The following is a 26,686-nucleotide window of genomic DNA, read 5'->3' on the forward strand; positions in this document are numbered from 1 at the left end:
CTGTTTTGTCGTCTGGCGCCTCTCGAGATATATCAACTACCGCGCGGTATTTAGGATGACAATTGGAAATATAAGACGACCCGCGTTATGAAATTGAACATTTAATCAAATTTTTCAGATGGTGATGACACGTGTAGTATTAACGGTAAGTTAATGACTTTTGAGACTCTAAACAATTATCGATCTCGTTTTACATTCCCATATTAAAAGAATGAATGAAAAATGCAAAACAATGATTTTTTTTCATGTTTTATTTTCTTGCGAATCACGAAAAATACCAGTTACCTAATTTAAAACAATGCACATTGGGAAACCAGCTTTACTTGTTAGCTTGCCCTGTCCATATATATACATAAATATTTACATCCCTCGATACACTTACATGTATATAAAGGCACAACAAATTTTTGTTACGGTCTTAATGGCCAGATTCAAGCTTTTGACTAAAAATCCTCCCGGGACGCGGTTTTAAACTCCAAACTCTGAATATCTGGGGTTTTTTTTAGTAAAAACACGCGTTCTTTGTAGTCAAACGTAGTATAACAAGTCACGTGCTTATAACCTCATTCTTGCCATTGGTCGGAATATATAATTGTATTATGGGTAACTAGTGATCACGTGATTGTGTGTTTACTTCCAAATATGGTGATAGTTTGCTTGCCATTTCTTCGGAAAAATTGGTTTATTTGAAAAGATTTAGACTCCAAAATGGTATTAATATCGCATGTATATCATTTTGACTTGCACATATGTAATGTTTTACTATAAATAATGAACTAAAATGAGTTATAAAACTGTCATTTTCACGTTTTGTAAATAAATGATATAATGCAAATTGACCAATTCAATAGGTCTCACCGTCAAATCTAGGATAAGCGAAGATCGGCTACTCCCGGCTAAATTCGTAGAATTCTAAATTTATATTTATGTATATAAGTACCTGCTTGCTATTTAAATCTCTGATATAACACAGAGGAAATAAGATCTACGTCAATAGGCCAAATTAAATATACTAAATACCAGGTCAGAGAAATCACTATATTTGGAAGTAAACACACACTCATGTGATCGATCACTAGTTACCCATAATACAATTCCATATTTATTTCGGCCAATGACATGAATTAGGTATAAGCACGTGACTTGTTTCACTACGTGAACGCGTGTTTTGTACAATTTATTGGGAAATCCCCCACGGATCGTGGTTTCACTTTCACCATTTGAAATTGCTAAGCAATACTATCATATCATTGTTTTATTTCCACATTCTTTCCAAACAAATGGTTAAGCTTCCGCGTAGCCCACTTAGTTTTTTTGTGAATCTAATACATGTACTTGTACATGTACTAATTATATATAAGGACAACGATGTGCATGCACGGGCTTATGTGCTAAATTGGGACCTACATATGTATATATAGGACCTACATAACTCATTATGCTTTGGTAGGTTCCGTACGAAAATGCCTAGATACTACTGGTTATTAGTACAAAAAATCCTAAGAATCATACAAATTCCCATTTATTTTGTAGCATGTTATGAAAAAAAAATATTCTTTTTAATACCAGGAATAATAATTAAAAAAAAAACCCACAAAAATGATATAAAATAATTGAAATAAATGGAACATATATATTTACAATAAATTAAATAATGCCATACATACATTTGTATGATCTTAATACTACCTCTCTGGCAGAAATATGCCACCATACAAATCTGTCAACTTGCCTGATATACATATACAGCAACTCAGAAAAGGGGCCACGATATCTACATCCCTGGAATATCTCATGAATAGTAAAACTAAAGGCAGCTTAGAGGAAGAACTCTGAACCAATCACAGGCCTGTAAAGATACAGAGAGAGCGACGCCCAACTTCAAAGCCACAGTCAACTACAGTGTACCGTTATACGGCTCTTTTGATGAACACCAAACGACTAAAATACCTTTCTGATGCCTCCAGTTTTACTATGAGACAGCTAGCAGTCCAGGGCACAGGGACCTGGCACGAAAATTTTTAACCAATAGTATACATATATATATATTATAGTATCAAGGGTATGAACTCGACGGTCGAGAAAAACGGACCTATTTTTTTAAAACCGTGATTATTTTAATAAATGGGTTCTATACAACATTGACGGATATCCGACCTTAAAGAGAAATAATTTATCTTTCCATTGAGTGCTTGATGAACAAACTTGGCCAAGTATTGACGAAGCTATGGAGTGAAGAATCGGGAAATTTACGAAAAATATGCTAGGTAGACATTTCCCTGTCCGGTCGAAATGTCCTTTCGGCTCTAATGGGTACCTCAAAAACCAAGCCAAAATCACAAAATCTACGCTTGTGGTGGTAAACAATACCCATAACCGTGTCCATCCACAATCTCCTTTGGAGGTGTCATGACCCGTCCTTTGGAGAAACTCCATTTAAACATCGTGTAGCTCACTTACTTTAACCGTCGTGGCCATGTTCATTTTTCTCTCGGAACGCTTCTCGACTTTACATATATTGACTACATTATGCAAATTATGTTATGTTGTGCTTGTCGGTAAACTCGAGAAGCGTTCCGAAGAACAAATGAACATGGCGGTGACGGTTAAAGTAAGTGAGCTACACGATGTTTAAATGGAGTTTCTACAAAGTACGGGTCATGACACCTCCAAAGAAGATTGTGGATGAACACGGTTATGGGTATTGTTTACCACCACAAGCGTAGATTTTGTGATTTTGGCTTGGTTTTTGAGGTACCCATTAGAGCCGAGACGACATTTCGACCGGACAGGGAAATGTCTACCTAGCATATTTTTCGTAAATTTCCCAATTCATCAAGCCATAGCTTCGTCAATACTTGGCCAATTTTGTTCATCAAGCACTCAATGGAAAGATAAATTATTTCTCTTTAAGGTAAGATATCCGTCAATGTTGTAAAGAACCCAGTTATTAAAATAATCACGGTTTTAGAAAAATAGGTCCGTTTTTCTCGACCGCCGAGTTCATACCCTTGATACTATAATATATATATGTATACTATTGGTTAAAAATTTTCGTGCCAGGTCCCTGTGGTCCAGGGGTGTAGAGATCGTACATTTGTAAAGTGATCGGAACACCTGGAGTATCGAGGATGTCACGTATGTAACACTCGGCCGAATGCATTGGATACATGTACATAATCATGTGCCTGTATATGGAAAGACAAGCACATGAAGGTTTCTTTTTTCTTCTATATTTTCACAAAAATATCAAATTCTATAAATCATGAAATATATTAGCTTTGATGTCCTCAATATATTCAGTGTCAGTGTGGTTAGAAGTTGAGCAATCTGATCACAGGGACTATGTATATGTTAATTAAATCTTGCATCACGTCTCTGGATGACTTCGATAGTGCATCTGCTAGTGTAATGTTTTGTGTTGTATTCCCAGACAGTGGCAGCATCTTGAATGAAGGTCAAGGCCATAAATTAGAAGAAACTTGGTTGCCCTTCCTCCAAGCATGCTACAGACAGAGTACCATGTCTTTGGTTAGTTGTTGAATGATTTGACCATGTGTGATCCCTGTGACCTTGAATGAAGTTCAATGTCATTAATAAGCAGAAACTTGGTTGCCCTTCCTCTCTGCATGCTACAGACTAAATACCAGATCTCTGGGTATATACATAGTTGCAAGATTTGACCATGTTTGACCCCTAGCTGTGTCCTTAAATAGAGGTCAAGGTCATTGATTAGAAGAAACTTGGTTGCCCTTCCTCCTAGCATGCTACAGACCCAATATCAGGTCTCTGAACAACTAGTAAACGATAGGAAGTTATTCAAAAGACTTGACCATGTTTGGCATTCTGTGACCTAGAACGTTACAATGGATCAAAAGTTTCCGTGTAGATAGAGGTCAATAGGTTGTAGTAGAAAGAAGGGAAGTAACTCTAATAGCTCTGAATGCCAAAAATGGAAATCATAATGGCCAGATGACCTTATAACTGAAAACAGCAGACAAAACTGTAGTCATTGGATAAGTTTATTCGCCATTTTGCATCATCCGCTAAAAATATATCTTAATATAATACAGAGAATTTCCATATTATTGCTTAAGCATTCATTCAATTAAAACAGGCAATGCATGTGCAAAAACTTTGTAAACAAGTATGATTTACAAAAAAACATTTAGTAGAACATGTACATCTATCATAATATCATCCCACTTTTAATAATTCTAATAAATACATGTACAAATGTATTATATTATGTACTTATGTGTATATGTATTGAATGCATACTGTACATGATACTTCTCCCAAATAATAGTTTACATGTTAAACATGTACATAATATATTAATCACCTTATCAACCTAAATCATCACAAACAAAATCATCACAAACAAAATTCCCCTAACTAATATCTTAAAAAGTATATTTGATATACTTATATGCACAGCATCAATCAAAACAAAGCTATTTTTGTTGCCATATAAGAAAATCCAACTTCTTTTTGAGGCGAATTCATTTTATGTTTTCATACCAAAGAACAACTTCGCTAGCCAAGGATATTAGTCCGATTCTCTTCCTACTACAAAGAGAATCATACTAATACCCTTGGCTAGCGAAGTTGACCAAAGAACTTTTTTCACAGGTATTTAAATAGTTGAATGATGTATTCATTTTATTTCCAACCAGAACATTTACCTTTCAGATCTCGCTTTCATACATTAAAATAAATTCAAATGATTTAAAGCTAATTTGCTATCTGTACAGGATTTGTATAGCCTTCTTTACTGGATTTTGATTGAACAAAACTAGAATGATTGATTTATTAATATGTAAAAATCAACTACAGGGTGTCCCATAAATTATGTTACACTTTCAAAGTTCAATATTTCCTTTTATTAGTACAGCACATAAATCACCAGTATTTCATCTCCAAAAAGCCTGTAATCATAATTTCATATTTAGATTAACAAACAGCTTAACAAACAAATCTACGTTATCTTAGCAATGATTTTCACAAAAGACATATTTTTGAAAAATGCGATAAAAACAATGTTATCCTTGATATTTGAGCAACCTTCGAACAGTAGCATTGAAGATTTATTCTTATTTTATAATGCCTAATTAATACATTGGACAATATTTTCTGGTGTTGGTGATTACTTTCTGTACTACTGGTTATTCCCACACAGAAAACTTTTGAGTTTTTGAAAACTGGGGCATTACATGACCAAAAACACTGTTTTACACTGCCTGTATAATATCCTCTTGACATGCCAATATCTTAAAAGTGATGACGTCATTATGACGTCAATGGTTTTCAGCAGAATCAATTTATTGTTTTATACTATGCATTCAATAAAACATTTGATTGCCTGTTTTCATATAACAAATACCTTTTTTGTTGCTCATTTATGTCAAAAGTAATAAGTTTTTTAAAGTGTAACCTGATTTATGTACCTTAAAGGTTAGGACCTGGAAACTGTTTTTATTTCAACCGTATCTTATTATGCTTATTAAAGGTATGAATCATATTTGCATATTTGACCCAATAAGCGCCCCTCCCCTTTTTGAGGCCTCATTTTCACTGAATTCAAATTAAAAGCAGAATGAAACTATAAAAACAAATGGTTTTCTTTATTTGATTTCTTTTACAAATTGAATAATGGCACTTACTTTGTGAATTAATTTTATGAATTTAAAGACTGATCCCAACCCCTTCTCTGTTTGTAAGTGCCATATGTGTTTATCGGGTTGAAAATGGTATGTGCAGTTTTAGGCTGGGTATTATTGATCCAATCAGTTTCCTCAGTGCCTAATACATACTAACGTAGATGTAAATGTACACATATCATCGGTAATCTAATTTAGCACTTTTCGCAGCAGAATTGTTATGCTAAAACATGACTGCATGCATTAATTGTATTTTTCTATAGACTATGGTGGCTTTAAAGGACATTGGCTAATTCATCATTGCACTAGCCCATGCAAGATTGTTTAATTTCAGGAATATACGAATACAACTTCATAGAGCAAAGATAAAAAAACTTCATTCATCAAAATAAAAAAAACTATTATATATAAGTTAACACATTCTTTATCAGTCAATGGTACAAGAAGCATTCTGATTTATCAGAGTTACTTCCCTTTGTTTCACTTTGTCATTTATCAGAGTTACTTCCCTTTGTTTCACTTTGTCATTTATCAGTTACTTCCCTTTGTTTCACTCTGTCATTTATCAGAGTTACTTCCCTTTGTTTAACTCTGTCATTTATCAGAGTTACTTTCCTTTGTTTCACTTTGTCATTTATCAGAGTTACTTCCCTTTGTTTAACTCTGTCATTTATCAGAGTTACTTCCCTTTGTTTAACTCTGTCATTTATCAGTGTTACTTCCCTTTGTTTAACTCTGTCATTTATCAGAGTTACTTCCCTTTGTTTCACTTTGTCTTTTATCAGTGTTACTTCCCTTTGTTTCACTCTGTCATTTATCAGAGTTACTTCCCTTTGTTTAACTCTGTCATTTATCAGAGTTACTTTCCTTTGTTTCACTCTGTCATTTATCAGAGTTACTTCCCTTTGTTTAACTCTGTCATTTATCAGAGTTACTTCCCTTTGTTTCACTTTGTCATTTATCAGAGTTACTTACCTTTGTTTCACTCTGTCATTTATAAAAGTTACTTCCCTTTTTTTCACTCTGTCATCTATCAGATTTACTTCCCTTCATTTCAATACGTGAGTGATCATTGACAGCAAGGATTTATAAGTGAGAAGGATTCGTGACTGTCTCTTTACACTACTAAACACCACGCGAGACGCCTATGAACCGGGAATAAAACTGTTTTTCTCAACAAATGCTTGTCTTGTCGAGTCAAACGAAACATCAATGTAAAGTTTATTAAATTTCACAACGTTTACTTCTTGCTTTAAGGACGAAAAATTTAGAATATGTCTTAAATTTTCGTTAAGAAAATATGACAGCTCATGAAATGACAGCCCCGTTTCAGAAAGTAAGACGGTAACCCTCGCACCCACAAGCTACACCAAAAGCTGCGCCGGCGGATATCAAAGGAAAATCAGTCGTCGCCCAACGATACGGTCAGTGCACAAACACAAAAGCTCCTGCCTTGTACTACCCCAAAACCCAGTGTGACTTATCCTTCTCTATACGTCCTTGTTGACAGTAAAACAAAGGGAAGCAACTGTGATAGATCAGAATGTACAAGGGTGTGCTATGCTTGTTTTGCAACTTTACAGGCATATAACATACAATTATATCACTGTAAACTATAAACAATTATTTAACATAATATGGGGAACTCAAATTGTTATTAAAGATTCTTTTATTTATCACATTACCGATCTGAAATGCTATGCACAACAATGTTCTATATAACGCTTTTTGTGTCAGACACTGAGTGACAATCTTAACAAAAACACAAAATGGGCAATAATAAATAAATAAAAACAATGAAGAATAACATATATGGGTAACATACAAACAGTTATTCAATACAAATAAAAAACCATAAATTAAAAACAAAAAATCCCAAATAGTTACAGCAGTATATAACATCACAAAAAAGTATGGCTATTTTCAGTTGAAAGTTTGATCCAATGGAATTATATCTATCACAAAAAAAAAGATATTTTTCCACTGACCTTGACCTTTGACCATCTGACCAGGAAAACAATCCCTAGCTGGCACTTTCTGTGTGAAAGGTGTCCTTAATGTTTGAGTATGCTCAGAGCAAAACGAAAGGAAAATAGAATTGTCAAATAGAAACGGAAATCCATGAAGTTTGATTTTGGTCATCCAAAGTATTATTTTAACTATCATAGGTCTGATGTTTGTGTCACGGGCAATTCCATTCTTGGCATTTTAAAGAGTTATCTCCCTTCTGGAAAGGTATCAATTGTAATGATATTATTTTCAGAGCAAAATTCACTTTATTTTGTGGAAAAATATGATGTTACACTTATAAACACATGACATTACAATTGATACTTTAATACCTACATGGGTAGATAACTCTTTAATATGTCGAGATGGGATATTAGTTAAATTATACATTGGTTATTTTTTTATATATCCCTGTGTCAAAACTACATACACTATTTAATTAACTGATACTTAATAAATAAAATGATAAAATTGAACTTGGCCCCACTATTATATTTATTGACTGAAAGACATTGTACTTAATTAATCATACATCGTCAGTGTTAGCATCAACAATATAATTAATAGCACTTTCAGAACCTGTGACAGAGGCACCACTGGTACGGTTATCTAGACCACTGGTCATAATTCACATGCACATATAATTATTTTATTCAGTCTTAAAATGCTAATAATATACAGTATAATTTGTCAAATATGTCCCTTGTCTATTCCCAATCGGGTGAGAATACATATATGTAGATATTTCCTTCGTCATTTTACATGCCCAAACACTATCTGTTATTATATAATATTTAATATTTGCACATTACAGGGTGGATTGTGACATCATATGTTTATAATTAATTTTCTCTTTGTTTCTGGCTTTCTGATTGGTCTATTCATTTTTTTCATTCCAAGATGAAAAAAAAAAATCCGTGAATGGCGCGAAACCCGGCGTTATCGTGATGTCACAATAGAAACATTGACGTTGCGTATCGATTTGGAAGAAATAATCCCTTGGAAAAAATCAATGGAATCGTACGTGTAAACGTATTTCATTTAATAAAGTGGTCTGGAAAATTAATTATAAGCATTGATGTCACTATTTTTTAATTTCATCGGGTTATGAAATAAATTTTGTTTGCAAACTTTTGTGAGAATCCGCTAGGCGGATTCACACAGTTTGCAAACAAAGTTTCTTTCATACTCTGATGAAATTTAAAAAAAATAGTGACTTCAATGCTTAAGTAAACGTAATGTTATACTTTTCATAGAAAGTTATCAGAGTTTTGCTCACAAAACAATGATGTCACAATGGGCACCTACTTACAAGGGAGGTAACTCATTCTGTAATATAATTATACATTGAATCCCAAGTTTTGACTTCTCCTCATAGCCAGGTTAAATGTGCTGATGAATAAAGCTACATGACATGAATCCAATAAGAAATTTAGTTGTTGAACACCGTGATTTGATGGTGAGGCTGACATATCCGACTGACTGTCTGCTACTGTCGGTGATCGTGGTGGTGACAGTTGTACGTAGTCTGCAGCGCCATCTATAAATGCCTCAACACGGTCCTTGTTTTCATTTTCAAACTGAAACAGAATATTTACAAAATTAATCACACATGTAGGATTATGAATTAATTTTTTTTTTTCATATTTAGTGTATTCATTAATCAATTGCAAACAAAACATGCTGGATCCAGAACCATGAAATAATCTTCGATTTAAGTTTATAGACTTAGCCAATCAGTAATGATGTATCTTTCTGTAACATCATTTTTGATTGGTTAAGTCTAAAACAGTTTGGACTTATGATTGTTTCGTGATCTTGGGGCCAGAGACATCTATATCAATGACTTCTTATGAAGTTACAACACCAAACAAATTCAAGATTTCCTAATGTAAATCTTTGTAAACCATGTACAGTAAAACCTGCCTTAGCGACCACCTCTGTATATAGACAACCGGCTTATTTACACTACCTTCTTAGGGTCCCAAATTGCCAATTATAATTTACCTAACCTTTCTCTTATCCCTATTTTTGATCATCAGAGATATTATCATGTCTGCAAGTTCTCTGTGGCCTATTGTGTTGATGACATAATTCTAATTACCTCCACTGTAGAACCCTGACGAGACCGATCCTTCCACAGCAGAGTCAATAGGTTTGGATTTCCAGGCTTCAGGGAAACCTCCAGCTCAGCCAATGAAAAGGCTTGCTGCTGACAATCCTCTTCACAGTTCATGACAAAGAGCAGCTCATTGGTTATCAGGAGTTCAACACTGACCTCTGACCCATTCACAAGAAGAAAGGTTGCAGGCATTGAGGTCAAAAGGTCATTGCTGGACACAGTCTGCAGCAACTTCCTGTTAGATGTGAAAGAAATATAGTATATCTGAATCATTTTGATATTCAATATAATAACAATTGATATAGACATTATTTTTTATACAAAGAAATAATCAAATTAGACAACTTGTCATACATGAGAAGTTTTACAAATATCTTGAAATATGAACCAAGATTGTTGACAATGATGTTCTAACCCCAGATAATTCTGTTGACAGCTGGCTGCTGTTAGATAATGAAAACACAGCCTGTACATATTCTTCTGCTGTAAATTGAACTTAAGGTGATATACCTACCCCAGATATTTCTGTCGACAGCTAGAGAACGAAGACACAGGCTGTACCTCGGCTGTGTATCGTACTTTAGGTAAATCTCCAGCAAGTCCAGTCCCAAGCAGTATCCCTACACACCACAAAAACATCTTTGAATAACAATTTATTGTGAGAAAATGTTCATAACTGTGGGAAACAAAACTGAAGTCTCCATGAGGAGTTTTCCTCTATGTGAGCAAACAAGGAAATATTATGGATAAAAAATTCAATGCGTTTTATAAATATGTAATTAACAATACTGTAAACTATCTTAATTTTGTTCGCATATTTTGCAGTGAATTAAAATTTGTGGAAATAAATTGATGCTAAAAGATTCAACTACATCAAATACAGTAGAGCAATTTACCTGTAAAATCACGAAGTTAACATTTTAGCATGGTAAATAACAAAGATACTTAATTATCTAAGTTATATTTGCTACATTGATCTATTAAAATAAATAAGGTTCTGACCTTGTCCAGTTTGTGATAAGAGTTCAGCAGCTCCTCCTATAGGTTTGGTGAAAGCCCCTACAAGGCCCTTACCAACTCCTGTCATGACACCCGTGGCAGCAGCTGACGTAGATTTATGTCTCTCGTCAGCAGCTTGGTTAGAGATGATATTCTGAATAGGTTGGTCAGCTAATCCTGCCACAGCCCCTACATACAGACAACTTAAATTTTTAAGTGTTCTACTAGCAATAAACCCCCTTCCTACCCTTGAAATACATGATAGGATTCTAATGGGCGAGGCCCCAGGTCTTATTAGCGTATGTTGGGAAAAGCTTTTTCATTAAAGTATTTTGTAACGATTGTAACATCTACTAGTATGTAGACTAAAACATTATCATAACCATTTGATGCTTTTAATTGACATCCTATTTAAGATCTGTACCGTTTGAATCTTGGTCTACCAGAACATTAATACAGTGTTTATTCATTGTTTCTAACATATACAATTATAATATTTTGTGTATATCTGTCAGTTTCAATGGTTTGTTTCACAGGGTTTATTTGATGACTACGTCTGATTTCCAGGCAAGAAAGTCATGGCTTATACAGGAGTTTCTTCATTTTACTTCTTTTGTAAATTAACTGATGGCTAACTTTTGTGGAAGGTTTGTTCAAATTTGATCCTAAGAAGTGCACTGCCATTATTGGGTCAAATACAGTATATTAGCAATTATGTAATTTGAAAGATCTAAAAAAAAAAAATAGTATAGTGGGGCACACAAATGTTTAGTAATAGTTGACTGGTTGCTGAGCCTGAAAGTCACACATATTTGTACACAGATAAGTTGCTATGGTTACGTAGTTATACCTAGTAAACTCATTCCAAAGCCTGTTAGTCCCTGTTTGAGTCCACTTGAGATCCCGTGGGGCTGTTGTCGTCGTCTCTCTTCCTGTCGTTCCTGGTGGTTTTGGTCCAAGGATAGACGGTCCATGTTCCTCGACACACTGGAGGCAAAACTGGTCACAGACATCAGCATCCCTACAAATGTTACAATGATAGATTAACCCATTCACCACTGAAATTCCAAAATGGACTGTTCCATCCTTTGAAATAGAAGAATCTAAATGTGTCTTCAGGGGTGAATAGGTTAACATATGAAAAATCTTAAATACAATATTAAGTAGCACCATTGTGGTGACCTTTTCCACTAAGTATAATCAGACATATTGATTTTTTTTAACCATGTACTGTGGGATCACTCAGTTTCTATAAAACATGTAAAAATTTTCATGATTTACATAATTCAAAAGTATATGCTTATGCTTTTGGCACAATAACTGATCAATGTCTTATTATATTGAAGACATTAACTGTTAATTTTAACCTTATGACAAAAAGCCATAATTGAAGGTATTCATACCTGAGGAAATATTTTTGACAAATGAAGTCATGCCATGAGATACTCCAGACACAAATGCCCCCGGTCCTCTCGTCAATCCTGTGTACGGCATCTTGACCAGATCAGCTACGCCTGTTCCTATACTCCGTATGAGTCCAGTAGGGTTACCAAGGATCTCCAAGGAGCCGACCACGATTCCAGCCCGGAATAACGCTCCTGTAGCGTAGTGCATGGCCAATACTCGGATCAGCTGATGAGAAGTTCCGCAGACATCCTTCCGTTCAAACTTACTGAAGGAGAGCGGCGTACGGTCTGAGGCTATGAATAATTTCAGAGAAGCGTGTATACTAAAGAGTAAGGCGACAGGCTGTATGCATAGATGTTCAATCTTCACCGGTGAGCTATATGCCGTGGATACCTTCCTGAAAGACTTTGGTAGTTTTTTCACAAACAGACACTTGTTGTCTGCATTGAAATGTGTAAGTTTTGTCGGTATCAAACTTTCCACTTCCTTTAGAAGTCTCAGAATAAATCCATCGTCGATGTTAGCAGTGGCTGGTTGTAGGCCGAATTCCATTCTCTTTGTCACAGAGTTATCTAGAATATCTTTTCCAATAACTAACTGAACATGTAGGAAACTGACAGATTTAAGGACAGCGAATTTCTCGGCGATACTGAGATTCTGAAGTGTGGGCAGTGTGAGTTGTGACGGGTCTGGGACATTCTGTGGTAAAAACAGAACTGGGAAGTCGTAGAGACCTTTGGTGTAAAACAACTGATTGTCCAGTTGAATGACCCCAACACATGCTGATATGCATGAATGACTCTCGGAATCGTCAACAGAAATCTGGCCAGAAGGATAATAGGCCACAAACAATTCATCCATGGAAAGTCTGAGAACTTCCGATACTTCCTCAGGACTTGATGATTCGTCTTTCAGAGCAACAGTCAGATGCCGAAGCCTTACACCAACTGTTAAGTCGATATTTGTTGCGACAGACTTGACTTCAGGTACGCTGTGTGGGATATTTTCCTCATGAACAGGGAACAACATTTCACTTTTATCCACAGGAAGTTCCTCTGCTACAGTGGTAACAGTTCTTTCCTGACCCTTCAGACGACTTCGGATTTCTTTGGCTGAAACTTCGGCCTTGCTTATTGGTTCTATGGTGACAGATGTCACCATGGCAACCTTCCTGACCTTGACCTTAATGTCGATACAACCTTGAATTGGTACAAACATTTCCATGTTAGAGTTCACATCTATCGCATGGCTCCAGACTAGACACTTTTCACTTTGATCTTGACCTTGTACATCTGCTGTCTTACGTTGAAGGTCATTGCTATTTAAAGCGAAATGTAGACTTGGAATGAGGGTGTTCGAGATGTCTTCCCCAAATACACCATTGACGAGGTTTGGCGTGTAGAAGACACTTTGTCCAACAGGTATAAAGGGGGGACCACCCACAAGTTCTGTTTCTTCCTGAACTGTGACTCCTGTGAAACAATAAGTATTAAAGAATTCAACATGAAAGATTTGGAGAAGGCTAACATGGCCTTTTCCAGATACCATTTACATTTGCAAGTCTTACACCATGGAATAGTATTTTACATGATTTTTGATTAATCCCAATCACAGGGATGTTTGAATTAAGGTAAATCATATTTTACTTACGTCATCTTGTGATCACGAAACCCCTGTATTCAAAACTCTTTAGTGTATCTTTTAAAGGTTTTCAAAATAAAAAAAACCTTTTAATTACACATTATTAACCCTGACCAAATTATGATATAGGATCATAAATAAGTGTTCATTTCATAAGAGTCTTTATTTTTGCAAGCCTTACAATAAAATAAGATATACATTAGGCATGACTAAGGGAAAAGATACAATTTTAAAATAACCATTCCATGGACATGGTTAACATTTACCTGGAGTTGTGATGTTAATGTTGTGATGGCCGTAGTACATAGGCAGATTGGTGGAATTATGTAGCAGACAGGACGGTGATTTATCCTGCCGCATCACAAAGTAGGCTACGCCATTCCTCTCCTGCCCCGTAATACACACCGGCTCTGCTAACAGCCCAGGCCTTGGAACAGACACTGTAGTCCGAACAGCATTCTTATTAGCCATCAGACGAACAGGATTTGACCAATCGAGATCCTTTTCACAGTTATCTGTTTTGATTGGCTGAAGTGACATGTAATAGACCAATGAATCATCTTCCTGAAGGGGAGCACTTTCCTGTGAATTTCCAAGTGACCAGTGAAGAAGTGGACAGAGGTCAGTGTCCTGATTCTTCACCTTGGAGTGATCAGCTATACAAATTTCTGATGAAGAATCGGCAGTGGTCAGTCCTCCAATCTGGAAAGTCAAACATTCTTACTATTACAAAGTAAATGTATTAAAACTAAAAATCATACTTGTTTCTTTGTTATAATAACACCAAATTCAATCTGATTTGAAATATGTAGCATGGAACTTTTCATACAGCATCATTTTTAGCTTTGCTTTTCTAACATGTCGCATAGAATGTATCTACAATATATTGTGTGTATTTTTTTGTTTTGAAACTAGAACCTGCATGCTGTGATAAATTTAAACAAGTTATAATTTGACATTATTATTACTGTCCTGTCTTTTACATTAATACAATCTCATTTGTTGTTATTAAATATTTATACCTTTATTTGTCGTAAGAATAGCTCCACAGAGCTAATGTTATTCCATTGTATGTATACGACACTAAATAAAACTTCTTGTATCTTGTATCTTGATTTACAGTGCAATCTCACTGAACTGTACATCTGATGACACCCACTACCACCTTACCTGAGAAAGCCTAGGACAGACACACTGTAATATTGCATTGTACGGCCGTCCTGTTAGATTGGTGATACACATGGACTCAATAATGGTAATCAACCGCATCCTGTGTCTCACCGACGACTGCAGAGTCAGCAAGTATACCTGGAAATTAAAAAAGGTATTAGGGATATCAGCTAGTGTCCACTTGTGTTAAAATTCTTAAAGTAGAGGGACATCTTTCTTATTTTCTTTAGAAAACACTATATCATATGAATTTTTAAAAACTATTTTACTGATTTACTCTTAAAGTTGATTCACAAGCAATTTCTGATTTTCTATCAATGGAAAATAGTTGATTTGATTTTTTTAAATGTTTTGTTTGTGGAAAGTGGGGGTGAGGAGGAGTTTAGAAATATTTGTTTCTTGCCTATTATAGAATCATGATAATAATATACAGGTAATGATGACATATATAACATTTTTTTTAGTTTCATATTTCCATATAGCCTTTCTTTTGTGGGGGAGATTAATACAGCAAGCCTCGGGTTGACCGGCAAAAATCTTTCACTTGGACTGAGTGGACTGAGATATCCCTGTCCACTTCACAGACCCATGTAAGATTCTTTTTCTCCCATACATAGCAGAACGAGAGCTGTTGGAGAACAGCAAATCTCGCCTTTCAGAAGAATATTCACTTATTTCCCGATTGCTCAAAAACTTTAACATGGAAATATGACAAATTAACAGACTCAAAAAAAACCTAACGACATCACGTTATTGTCTAGCGCATGTGAGCTGTCTTACACCCCCCTGTGTAAGATAGAGAAACCTTTTCCCTAGCAACCACGGGATATCCCTGTGAAGTATGGGAGAAAATGAAATTTTATTGAAACCTTGATACTGTTTGTCTGTGTGACACAGATACGAGTGTAAACATAGCCGTCCAGGTACAACACTTGTCCTATATCCGCCCGATATCTCTGTAGATCCACTTCCTCGTCAGACAAAGGAATGCTTCCGCTACACACAACACCACTGCCGATCCTCAAACCTAGAATTATCTCCCCCTGAAAAAAAATCTTCAATTGGTTAAAAGGTATACAGATGTTTTACAAGCTAGGAATTGAGAATTCTCTTACACAACATATGGAATAATGCAATGTTACAGATTTCAGGATGATCTCTTCAATTTCTTAGAAATAGCAATAACAATGATAGCCGATTGACAGATGGAAAGAGTGACCACATATGAAAGATAATTTGAAAAGCCTTTCAGGTAATAATAAGGCTGACTATGATAATTTGTTTCCTTTAGGCGGACAGATTACACCATGTTTCGTCTTTGCATATTCAAAAAGTTATCTGTCCTTGCAGGCAGGTATTGATTGTGAAACCATGGGTTGGCAAGCATAATGTCATACTTTTCGGAGAAAACAACATGAACGTCACTTAAAAAATTATGAGGTCACAATTATACCCTCCTGCAAGGGAGATAACTCTATAACATGCAAAGACGGAAATCAAAGACTGAAAGTAGACTGTTCCACAAGATTTGACAAGATTCATTCCCTCGTTATATTAACATATCGACAAATACAGCAGTTAAACAAAATGGTGGACATACCTCAAACTTCGGAGGACTGAATGTCTTGCCAGATGGTAGTGTCCATTGTGAACCTGTGGAATCCATAACTACAAGTTCAAGGTCACTTTGGTTGGTCATAAGGCACCACGGTGATAGGTTAACGAGAAGTGTGTCCGCTCCAGGCCAATACTCCGACAAATTAACATTCAAGGTCACCGTAAGGTCAGCTGAATCCACGTCAGAGACGTCCAGGGATTCCGTACAGCTTCCACCGGTGGGGACAGAATACACTGCCTCATCACCATCACTGAAATACAAAGTCAAAAGTAATGTTACAATCCGTCTTTGTATAAAATAGTTATCTGCCCTTGTTGGTATGCATTGATTTTAACATACATGTACTTATTTTGTGAGCAAAATTCAATTTCTCTGAAAAGTGTGAGAAGCTGTGATCTTTAACACAAGATTTCACAATTAATCTTCTAGGATTGAAGGATTAAATTAAATCTTCTGAATCAGGCTTTTAGTATATACAACTTTGTGATGATTTAATTTTCCTAAGGCCTGACTAATGTTGAGAACTGATTGTATTTATATTTGTATTCAAATCCTTGGTGATAATTACATTTTCATTATAATTTCTCTCAGTCTAGAAAATGAGTGTCATAAAAATGCCCAAAAAAGGCTGTAAAAGATTACCACACAAAAGGACATGCATGTATAGACGGACACATTGAAAAATAGACAGATGGACTGATAATTCTGTATAAATACCTGTCTTTACTGTGAAAGCAGTATGGCCAGTCCTCAGGGGGCTTAACTCTCCATTTCTCTGTAAGGTTGTCTACATCTGCCTTATTGACCGCTGACCGCTGTACTTGGTCAATCAGACCTGTGGTCAGTGTAACGGCCTGACTGGACGTCTCGTCCTTGTTCCTGTAAGACAGAGGATAAAACAAGACATCACTGATTAGAACGAAATTCAAAATTATTTTATATGAATTTAACACAAGCTAAGAAATTTAGTTTAAACTATAAATTTCATTATAATTTTAAATCATATCAATATTTATTCCGTATCAACAAGTTATACACCTGTAAATTATACATGAACAAATCATTTTTCATGGCCTGGATGTATGCACATAAGAGTGTCTTAGAACGGGAGGAAACTGGAGTGCCCGGGGAAAACCAACATGATCGGGCAGGTGACCGTGACCTTGACTAAATTTACATACTTGAGTTTAAAGGTCAGTAAATGTGAAACATCAGATCCAGAGCAGTACAGCTGGAGTTCTTTCCCTTGTCCTGGAATCTCCAGGTGTTGTTGTGTTTTCAGTTTGGGGGTGTCTAGTTGTACAAACACGGGTCGTGGAAGATGTGATCTCACAACGAACAGAGGACAAAGCAGCACCTGTAATGATAGATCATCTTAGTTGCTCAACAGTTATACCATATTTACATATTACAGACTTACCTGACCTTGAGGGTAGATATTGATTGTGAAGTCATATGTTTTTGATTGTAACGTCATATTTTCTTTCAGAGAAAATATCATAAGTTATGCTCACAAAGTAATGATATCACAATAAATTGATACCTAAATATGCAAGGGCCAATTACTCAGAAATATGCAAAGACAGATTGGGTAAAAAGAGTTGTTAGGGAGCTGATATGGACATGAAAAGAAATCAGAATACGATAGGCTATATGATTATCCCTTTGGTACTTTATTGTAAACCACTTTGAATTATTTTTCAATTTTTTACAATACATGTATTTAGCTAGCGACTTTGTTACTTTTTAACATAATCGTAAATACAGCATTACATAAATTCATAATCAAGCTGGGTCTTTAATTACAGTCTCACACTCTAGATATTTCAATTCTTGTCCAAGCTCTCTTGCGAAATTACACAAAAATTTGTATCTCTCGAAAAAAGTGGTATACCAAAACAAAACTCCTTTAATCATATGACATGCTTCATTGGTATACAAAATAACTTTGAATATCATATGACATGCTTCATTGGTATACAAAATAACTTTGAATATCATATGACATGCTTCATTGGTATACAAAATAACTTTGAATACGTACATTATCAAAGAGTATCATTTTATTTACTAATATAAACTTAAATTCATATCACTGTTATTAACAAGCGTTCATACCTGTTCAATGTTTTGAAGAGATTAAGGCATTAAAAACCATATCAAAAGTGTCATCTAAAGAAGCTAGTTAATCAAGCATACATTAATAATTTGTTCTTTCTTTTCCTACTCATGAATCAAAATTCAAAATATTTTATTCACCACCAAAAATTACAAACAATTTGAGGCTTAAAATGCATAGGTTTTACTTTTATATGAACAAATATGTTCTGAAATGATTTTGGCAGTACCCTGTACTGTACAGCCAAAAATCATATCATATTTGCAGTGAAATGAGTACATACAGTCAGACCATAAAGTTGTTACATAAATTCGTAATCACGCTGGGTTTTTACTGACAGTCTCACACTCGAGATATTTCAATTCATGTCCAAGCTAGGCAGTGAAATGAGAACATACAGTCAGACCATAGAGTTGTTACATAAATTCGTAATCACGCTGGGTTTTTACACTCAAGATATTTCAATTCATGTCCAAGCTAGGCAGTGAAATGAGTACATACAGTCAGACCATAGAGTCGTTACATCAATTCGTAATCACGCTGGGTTTTTATTACTGACAGTCTCACACTTGAGATATTTCAATTCATGTCCAAGCTAGGCAGTGAAATGAGTACAATACAGTCAACCATTAAGTTGTACTGGCTTACAATTTCATTTCATATTTTTACAGTTTAATATTATTTTAAATTAGTAATTTAAAAGTGTTTCCATTTAAACTTTCATATGGTATATAAAGACCAAGAATTTTACAGTGCATAAATTCTTAATGTATATCTGTCCATTTGAATGATTTTCATAGCTTGATTCATCAAACCAGAGAGTTTGACTTATAGAGATGTTGCTATTTTGATGAATTATATTATTTGAAAGCTTCACGTCGTGACAAAATAAATAAATGTACCCACAAAAGATTCATGTTATTCAGTACCAAACAGTTGTTTAGTTGTTAGTAAATCAAAATAGAATAAAGTTATTGATCTAATAAAAGATGCTCCACCGCCGACAGAGCATAAACGATATTCATCAATTTAACAATATTTAGTGTTAAATCCTGTATATATGTCTAATTAACATAAAAAATAATATAGCATAATTCATTTTGCTTTTGGTGCACGCGCAATTGATACTTCATTCCCTATAGGACATAGTGCCACGAAATTTTTTCGGGATGCAATTAATTATTTTCAATATTCTTGTCTTGAAATATCATTAGAAGCTCAAACTTTTCAATGGTGGTAATGGTGCAAAGTAAGTAACTTTTGTAACTGAAGAAACATACTAAATCGTCTGCTGCTGTTTTTGATGGCGAAAAAAATGCTTTTTGTCAGCGATGGAGCATCTTTAAAATTAGACTTGTAATTCCACATCAAAAATTGATGGGACATACTGATTGGCTAACCAAAGGGATCATGCTGAGATGACCCTGAATGGGGTGTAATTAGATCTTGTATAAGATAGTAATGAAGAGCATCGAAGTGGAGAGGAATAACAAGTCTAATCTTAATTAGATTGTGACATTTTTATTTTCAATATTTTTCTGATTCCATAGGACATTGCTCTGATCGCAAAAAGATAAAGAGCAATTAACTGAGAAATGGTGGAGTCATATGTACTCTTGAAGTCGGAATTCCAAAATTTGGAACTACCAATTTGAAAATTAAATTTTCTCATTTTTCTTAAAATGGCAAAAAGTTTGACCCTGTTAAAATAACGGGCTATACAATATACTATATCATTAAAAGGCCATAGCTCCAGAGTAAGAGAAAATGATTATTTTACTAGAAGGACGACAAAGGTGATGTCATTCATGGGGAAATAGTTCTTTTCAATAGATAAATTTAATATTGTTGTCGTCATAATATTACATTATCTGAAAAGAGTCCCATTCCGATTCAAAAACACCAGACCCGTTTTCGTTTATTCGGAACAACCGGTTTGACTGTTGGTTAAAGTCATTATTTCAAGTATAAATCCTGACGGACCTGCATTTTTTTATACAGGCCTGTAAGGGCTTTGTCAAGGCTCGTCTGAAAACAATATAAAATCACCAGGTCCGTCCTTAATTAATCAACGAACAACTAGGTCCAACCAGTCAAACCCCATAATCGAAAACGGCCCTGGCTCAGCCTCAAGGGAAATAACTCCCACAGAACAAACATTACGATGTTTTTAAAAAGAGACAAATACAAAGAAATTCAGCAGTCCAGTGATTCAAACTATATTATATCATCAACTTCCTTACTCATTTGATGTGTCCCTTTCATAGTCAACAAAATGTTTTAAATTATGATATTTCACAAAGGACTAATTAAAATCAAATATTGATATGTTTATGATTTCAGACGGACTACCAATACATTTCAGATATGATGATTGGGATTATGATATACAATATGTACAATGTAAGTAATTCACTGACCATGTGATACCCGATAACGTTTGTGCGGGACTATTGTTTCTATTGGTAATGGACGTTAAAAGAGGATATCCCACACTAACGTCATTTCAGCGGGAAGATATCAAAGACTTCCATCACCACTGCAGATACTAGTCCTGTACAAACGTTATCAGGTATCACGTCCCAATAAAGCTTCATTTGTCATGACAATCATTTTTTCAGCGTTACCAGCACAAACTGTCCAGATTACAAGTTTTTCAGATCGCCAGATTTCATTTACATTAAAACAGTCAATCATCAAATTTGTTCCCAGACTGATATTTCCATCCAGACTGTACTACTATGGACTATTGTACTTTAACTATCTGCGTCCGAATTATCGGGGGAGCACTCTATTCTCAATAATCATGCTTTCATTTTATATCTAGGAGAAATAAACTGCTAATAATTGAGTATAATGAATAAGTGAGTACAGGTAAGAAAATATTTAAAACATAATTGTAAATTGTCATGAATATATAATACAAACTATTCAAAATTAGTGAAAACACACTTGGCATTGTGGAATGATGTACATATTGATTTTCCTCTAATAAAACAACCCACAGTGTTCACCGACTTACCATTCGCTGAGTAGCAGTAACAAACTTTCTCTTCTGGAAATATTGTAACAGTTCATACACAGCAATGGTAATACTATAAACAATACTAACAATAGGTCTAAAATGTTTCTCAGTCAAAGTTGAAAGTTTGAAATACAGCTCCTTATTCTCACTTTGTTTTATAGACTCTGAGGTATACGTTATAGTTGTTAAATTTCACAGATGTAAAATTTCGGGATTTATAGCTTCAAACTTTTTCGCGATAGCATATTTTCACAAATTATATTTATAATCCTTGAAATCTTGATTCACATGACAGGCTCTGATATGTAAAACCATGATTTTATTACATTTCTGGAGATATTAATTTTCACAAATTTCGATGAATCTGCGAAATTAAAATCCCTGCGAATATTAGCAACAATACAATATGAGGTTTAAGACTAAATGTACTTTCCATTAGAGGTCACAAACTTTTGACCTCAAAACACTTTCTTCTGTAATCAAAATCTTAAAGAGTAGTACAACATACATAAGTACAATGTTCTTTAAAATCTTGAAACTTTGTAAAATTAACAATGTGTCAATGCAGAGGTTTTGAGAAAGTGTCATGGCTCGAGTATGTGCCGTTAGTTCAACTTTCCGATAATTGTGATTTCAAAATTCACTTCAAATTATGACGTCTAAATCACCCGAATGCCCTTTCGCTTGATTAGTATCATGTTAAAATTTTGATAATTATAAAACTACTGAGAATTCACCGATATCCAATAACCAAGTTAACCTTCTAGCAATTGATAAAACGTTTATGAAATACCATGCAATACTATTCCGATTCCTTACCTTGGTTTTGATAGCACCCTTGTAATGTGAACACCGGACTTGACACCAGATATGGAAGTGTGTGGAATCAGCGTTGTATATCTGTAATATATACATTATTACTACGCATCAAATCGGTCATAAGACTAACAAAACAAATAAACACAGCAACACTACTAACAAAATCACGGTTTTGCTTTGTTAATTAACCTGCACATGAAATTTTGGGAATAGAAATTTTGAAAATTCTCAAATTCACATTTATTAAATATGAAATGTTAAAAGTTACCAAATGCGAAAATATTTCGACAAGCGACCTTACTAACGAAATTTCAGACATCTTGTGTTTTCTACTGTACAGATAATATCATTTTCAATAAATAAATGTTATAAGTGGGTATTTTATTATAATTGGACCAAACCTTAACAGTCACATTCAGGACTAAGTATTATTATAATAATTTTGAATCAATAAATTTGAAGACCAAAACCCAACAAAAACCACTGAGAGTAGAATGATTTCACAACCCTCTCTCTTCATGCAACCAGATTAAAAGGTTGATTTGAAAAGTCTGTAATCTAAAGATGGTTAGATAAAAGTGGTAAACGATAATATATTATATTACTTTTGAACTAACCTTAACTGTTCGTTTTTCCTTCATCCTATCACCAGTAATATAGACGTCATGTGACCAGTTACCATGGGAACCAAGTGGGCGGAGCTTAATGCTTTGTACTTCCTCCGGCTCCAGGACAAACGAAGGCAGTTGTCGATAGTGATAGAGTTCAAGGTCATCTCCATCATTGTTTACTGCTGTTTTGACCTTGACCTCTAAAGGTAAGGTCAGACAACTGAATAACATGAGCTGACCTCTAATCCGTACCTATAATTGGAAAGACACATAAAATCAAAATAATATTCTCAATACCCAGTTGGACATTTTTGACTTTCCAAAATAACATGGCATTAGATTTAACATGATTGTTGGTATACATTTATACTATGCACTTGATGGAAAGGGTGTTTCAGTTTGTTTAATGCAAAGACAAGAATTCAAACTCCCCAGAATTTGTGTTATAACATCCTAGTCAGAATGTTAAATTTAAATCTAGCTCACAAATCAAATTTCTGTTTTGTAAAAATGCAAAGACACTATCTCATTTATTGTTTTGCAGTCAGTGCTTTTAAATAAATCAATGATTCTGGAGATACCAATAACACTACAAAACCTATTGAGCAGAAACTGATAATCATTAAAAACAAATTAATGATTATTACAATTAATTCAAATTCATTGTTGGAGCCCATAATAATGTATATGAAAGTTTGAGTAACATGTTGACCTGTTTCTGGACGTTGGTGAGTTGTGTGACGTAGATGATGAGGCTGTAGATCTGGTCATTTGTCCGGACAGAGCGCACCACTTGACCAACACCCTCAACATCAAACGGCTCACACCACTTCCATACCCTACCATCCAGGCACACATGGAGTTGCTGCATGGAAAATAAAAGGTGGTTAAGCTATTTTGTCATTTAACAAAAAAAAAAATAAAAAAAATTAATCACATAAATCAACATATTATTGTGGAAACTACATTTCATACATAACAATATCAACAATTATTTACAATTTATTTGTGCGATTTTATACGATTCTATTTAAATACATTATATTAGAACTCAGAACATTTGCACAGAGAATAATTTTTGCGATTTCTTATCACTCGGGAAATATGTTAAATAAGTTCAGGTTTACAAAAACTATAGCAACAGGAGTTCGATTACAAAATCTAGAAAGGAATACAACAATTATATCGGACATATACATGTAAAGAATATATGTAGAAATATTCCACATCAAACAGAAACATCTAATGCATAAATCCCCCGTCTTAAAATGAAATTACAGGAACCTGACAGGGCGAGACACGACGGGTTAGGGAAATTAAGACAGATGGACATAGGTAATACTACATATGTTCCTCCCATATTTCAAGGAAAGGACATAAAATGTTAAATGATAGAATGAGCAGTAAGTAAGATTTTATAATGAAAAAGTAGTTACTATGGTTACCGTACCTGTTTAGATTTGTGGGTCCGCCAGCTGTAACAGTGCATGTCACGAGACTTCAGTACCAGGTTCTCATCGGTACCCGCCTATCAACGAAGGTCAAATGTCAAATTAGCAATAACAGGGTCATATGCAAGGTCAAAGGTCAAATTAGCAATAACAGGGTCATATGCAAGGTCAAAGGTCAAATTAGCAATAACAGGGTCATATGCAAGGTCATACTTACAACACAGGTAAACAACAAGGTAATCACTCATGGTCAAAACTAGCACAGACTGAAGTAAGCAACAGGGTCATATCAAGAATGCTCAAGGTCACATTGACACTGTTTGTCAGTATATATAGTTTCTCAAGGTCACTCAAGGTCAATTCAGCACCATTATAGATGAACAAATAGACCATTTAGTGTATTACAGAATAGTATTTAACTTATGATAATGGAAATATCTTGTGTCTCTCAACACCAAATCTATAAAATATTGTTTCACACCTGTTAGGTAAATAATTAGATTACCTGTCCAAATCTGATAGAGTGATTGGTATCATTACAAATAACGTAATGACTATAGACAGCTTGACCTTTATCTTCATTGGTGGACAATACCTGCAAAATTACACATAAGTTATCATATCAACTTTCTTAATCACCAAAACAAAATTGAAAACAACTACTCAATCACCAGTTCTATATATATATTCTCTTCCCATCATACAAAACCCTAATGAGATTCCTTACATGGCAAAGGGAAATGCCAAATTTAAATGTACCAAGAATATATAATCGTCATATGAAGTAGCTGTTGTAGCTTGACATGGCAACTGGAATTCATTAAAGCTAACCAGACTTAGTTTAACATTTTCACTCGTAACAATTTTTTCCACAACTTGCAATTTAATTTTGTGATTGATCTTTCTGTGGTGCTAATTTAGGTGTATATGAAATATTTTTGCGCCAATTTATTTTTGCGATTTCTCATTACCCGAGAAATACACGAAAGTTAAATGTACAAGAAAGTAAGTTCATCTACAGTATGTGACATTACCTGACTCCATGTATGTGCGGCACTACTAAGGGTGTGAATAGTTCCCTTTCCTACAGACAGCATCATTGGGTTAATGGTTAGGTTACTCTCAATCTGGAGGCGCTGACAACAAAAACATTACAGAAATATTAGACTCTGGGGCAATTGTTCCTTCATGTATAGACAGCTTAATTATCCATGGGATAGGACCCTTAATAAGCTGTTGTACATACAGGAAGTCTTATGAATTGTGTTTGACAACTTGAATGATTCTATTTATCTTAGCTGCAATATTGTAGCTCAAAAGACTTTAAGACAGATAATGGCGTCGTCTTTAGAGCTACAATTGGTGCGTTTTACTGCTAATGGAGCAAAGACATGTTTGTGCAAACAATTATTAAAACGTCTGTATGCATTTTATCGTACTTGTTTTATATAACTTACCTACAAAGCAATAAAACTGAACCTTATAAAATATTGAATTCACAGCGAGACATTATTTTTTACCACATGTAAATATGATGGTCTTTTCGAATGAAAATTATACGGCAAGTCTACAAATTGTGAATTTGACGTCTTAATAGTGGTAAAGTAGATATTAAGAATGGTCGTTATGTTTCTTTTGCACAGAATTAATATATAAATGCATGTATACCCTTCCAATAATTGAAAAACTACAAAAAAGTATAGAAAACTGTGCCCGAGTGATTTTCTGAGGCAGTGCTCCACTATGATATATAGGGACCAATTCGTACCCGGCCGAAAGGTATAGTAGGCCGGGTTCGTATATTCGTTCTATATTTATCTATGAGGATAACAAAAACAGTAAAATATCTTACAATTAGATTCACGATCAAATGATACAGTGTATATGGTTTAGGTCTTTTTTTTTGGCCACCAAACTCCTTCAATATTTCTTTAATTAATTAAGTAACTAAACATGTATCTATTACATCCCTGATTCAATTGTAATTACAACTTCTTGTTATTTCAGCTCGAGTTGTCACATGCATAATTA

The 26,686-nt window shown here is 34.6% G+C and overlaps 1 protein-coding gene across 1 annotated transcript in view; it reads right to left on the reverse strand.

Moving 5' to 3' along the window:
- Positions 1 to 4,008: 4,008 nt before the first annotated feature.
- Positions 4,009 to 26,686, reverse strand: part of LOC138309287 (intermembrane lipid transfer protein VPS13B-like) — a 55,158-nt gene continuing 32,480 nt past the window's right edge. Inside the window, 19 exon segments of the mRNA XM_069250460.1 lie at positions 4,009 to 9,253; positions 9,778 to 10,030; positions 10,310 to 10,415; positions 10,798 to 10,983; positions 11,645 to 11,815; positions 12,198 to 13,673; positions 14,109 to 14,544; positions 15,013 to 15,150; positions 15,882 to 16,055; positions 16,613 to 16,880; positions 17,348 to 17,509; positions 17,812 to 17,987; positions 21,772 to 21,804; positions 22,594 to 22,674; positions 23,211 to 23,456; positions 23,917 to 24,069; positions 24,655 to 24,732; positions 25,161 to 25,250; positions 25,690 to 25,791. Coding sequence (XP_069106561.1) covers positions 9,014 to 9,253; positions 9,778 to 10,030; positions 10,310 to 10,415; positions 10,798 to 10,983; positions 11,645 to 11,815; positions 12,198 to 13,673; positions 14,109 to 14,544; positions 15,013 to 15,150; positions 15,882 to 16,055; positions 16,613 to 16,880; positions 17,348 to 17,509; positions 17,812 to 17,987; positions 21,772 to 21,804; positions 22,594 to 22,674; positions 23,211 to 23,456; positions 23,917 to 24,069; positions 24,655 to 24,732; positions 25,161 to 25,250; positions 25,690 to 25,791 — 4,569 coding nt within the window. The 3' untranslated portion in view covers positions 4,009 to 9,013.

Source organism: Argopecten irradians, chromosome 15, assembly GCF_041381155.1.
Source record: "Argopecten irradians isolate NY chromosome 15, Ai_NY, whole genome shotgun sequence".
Taxonomy (NCBI): Eukaryota; Metazoa; Mollusca; class Bivalvia; order Pectinida; family Pectinidae; genus Argopecten; species Argopecten irradians.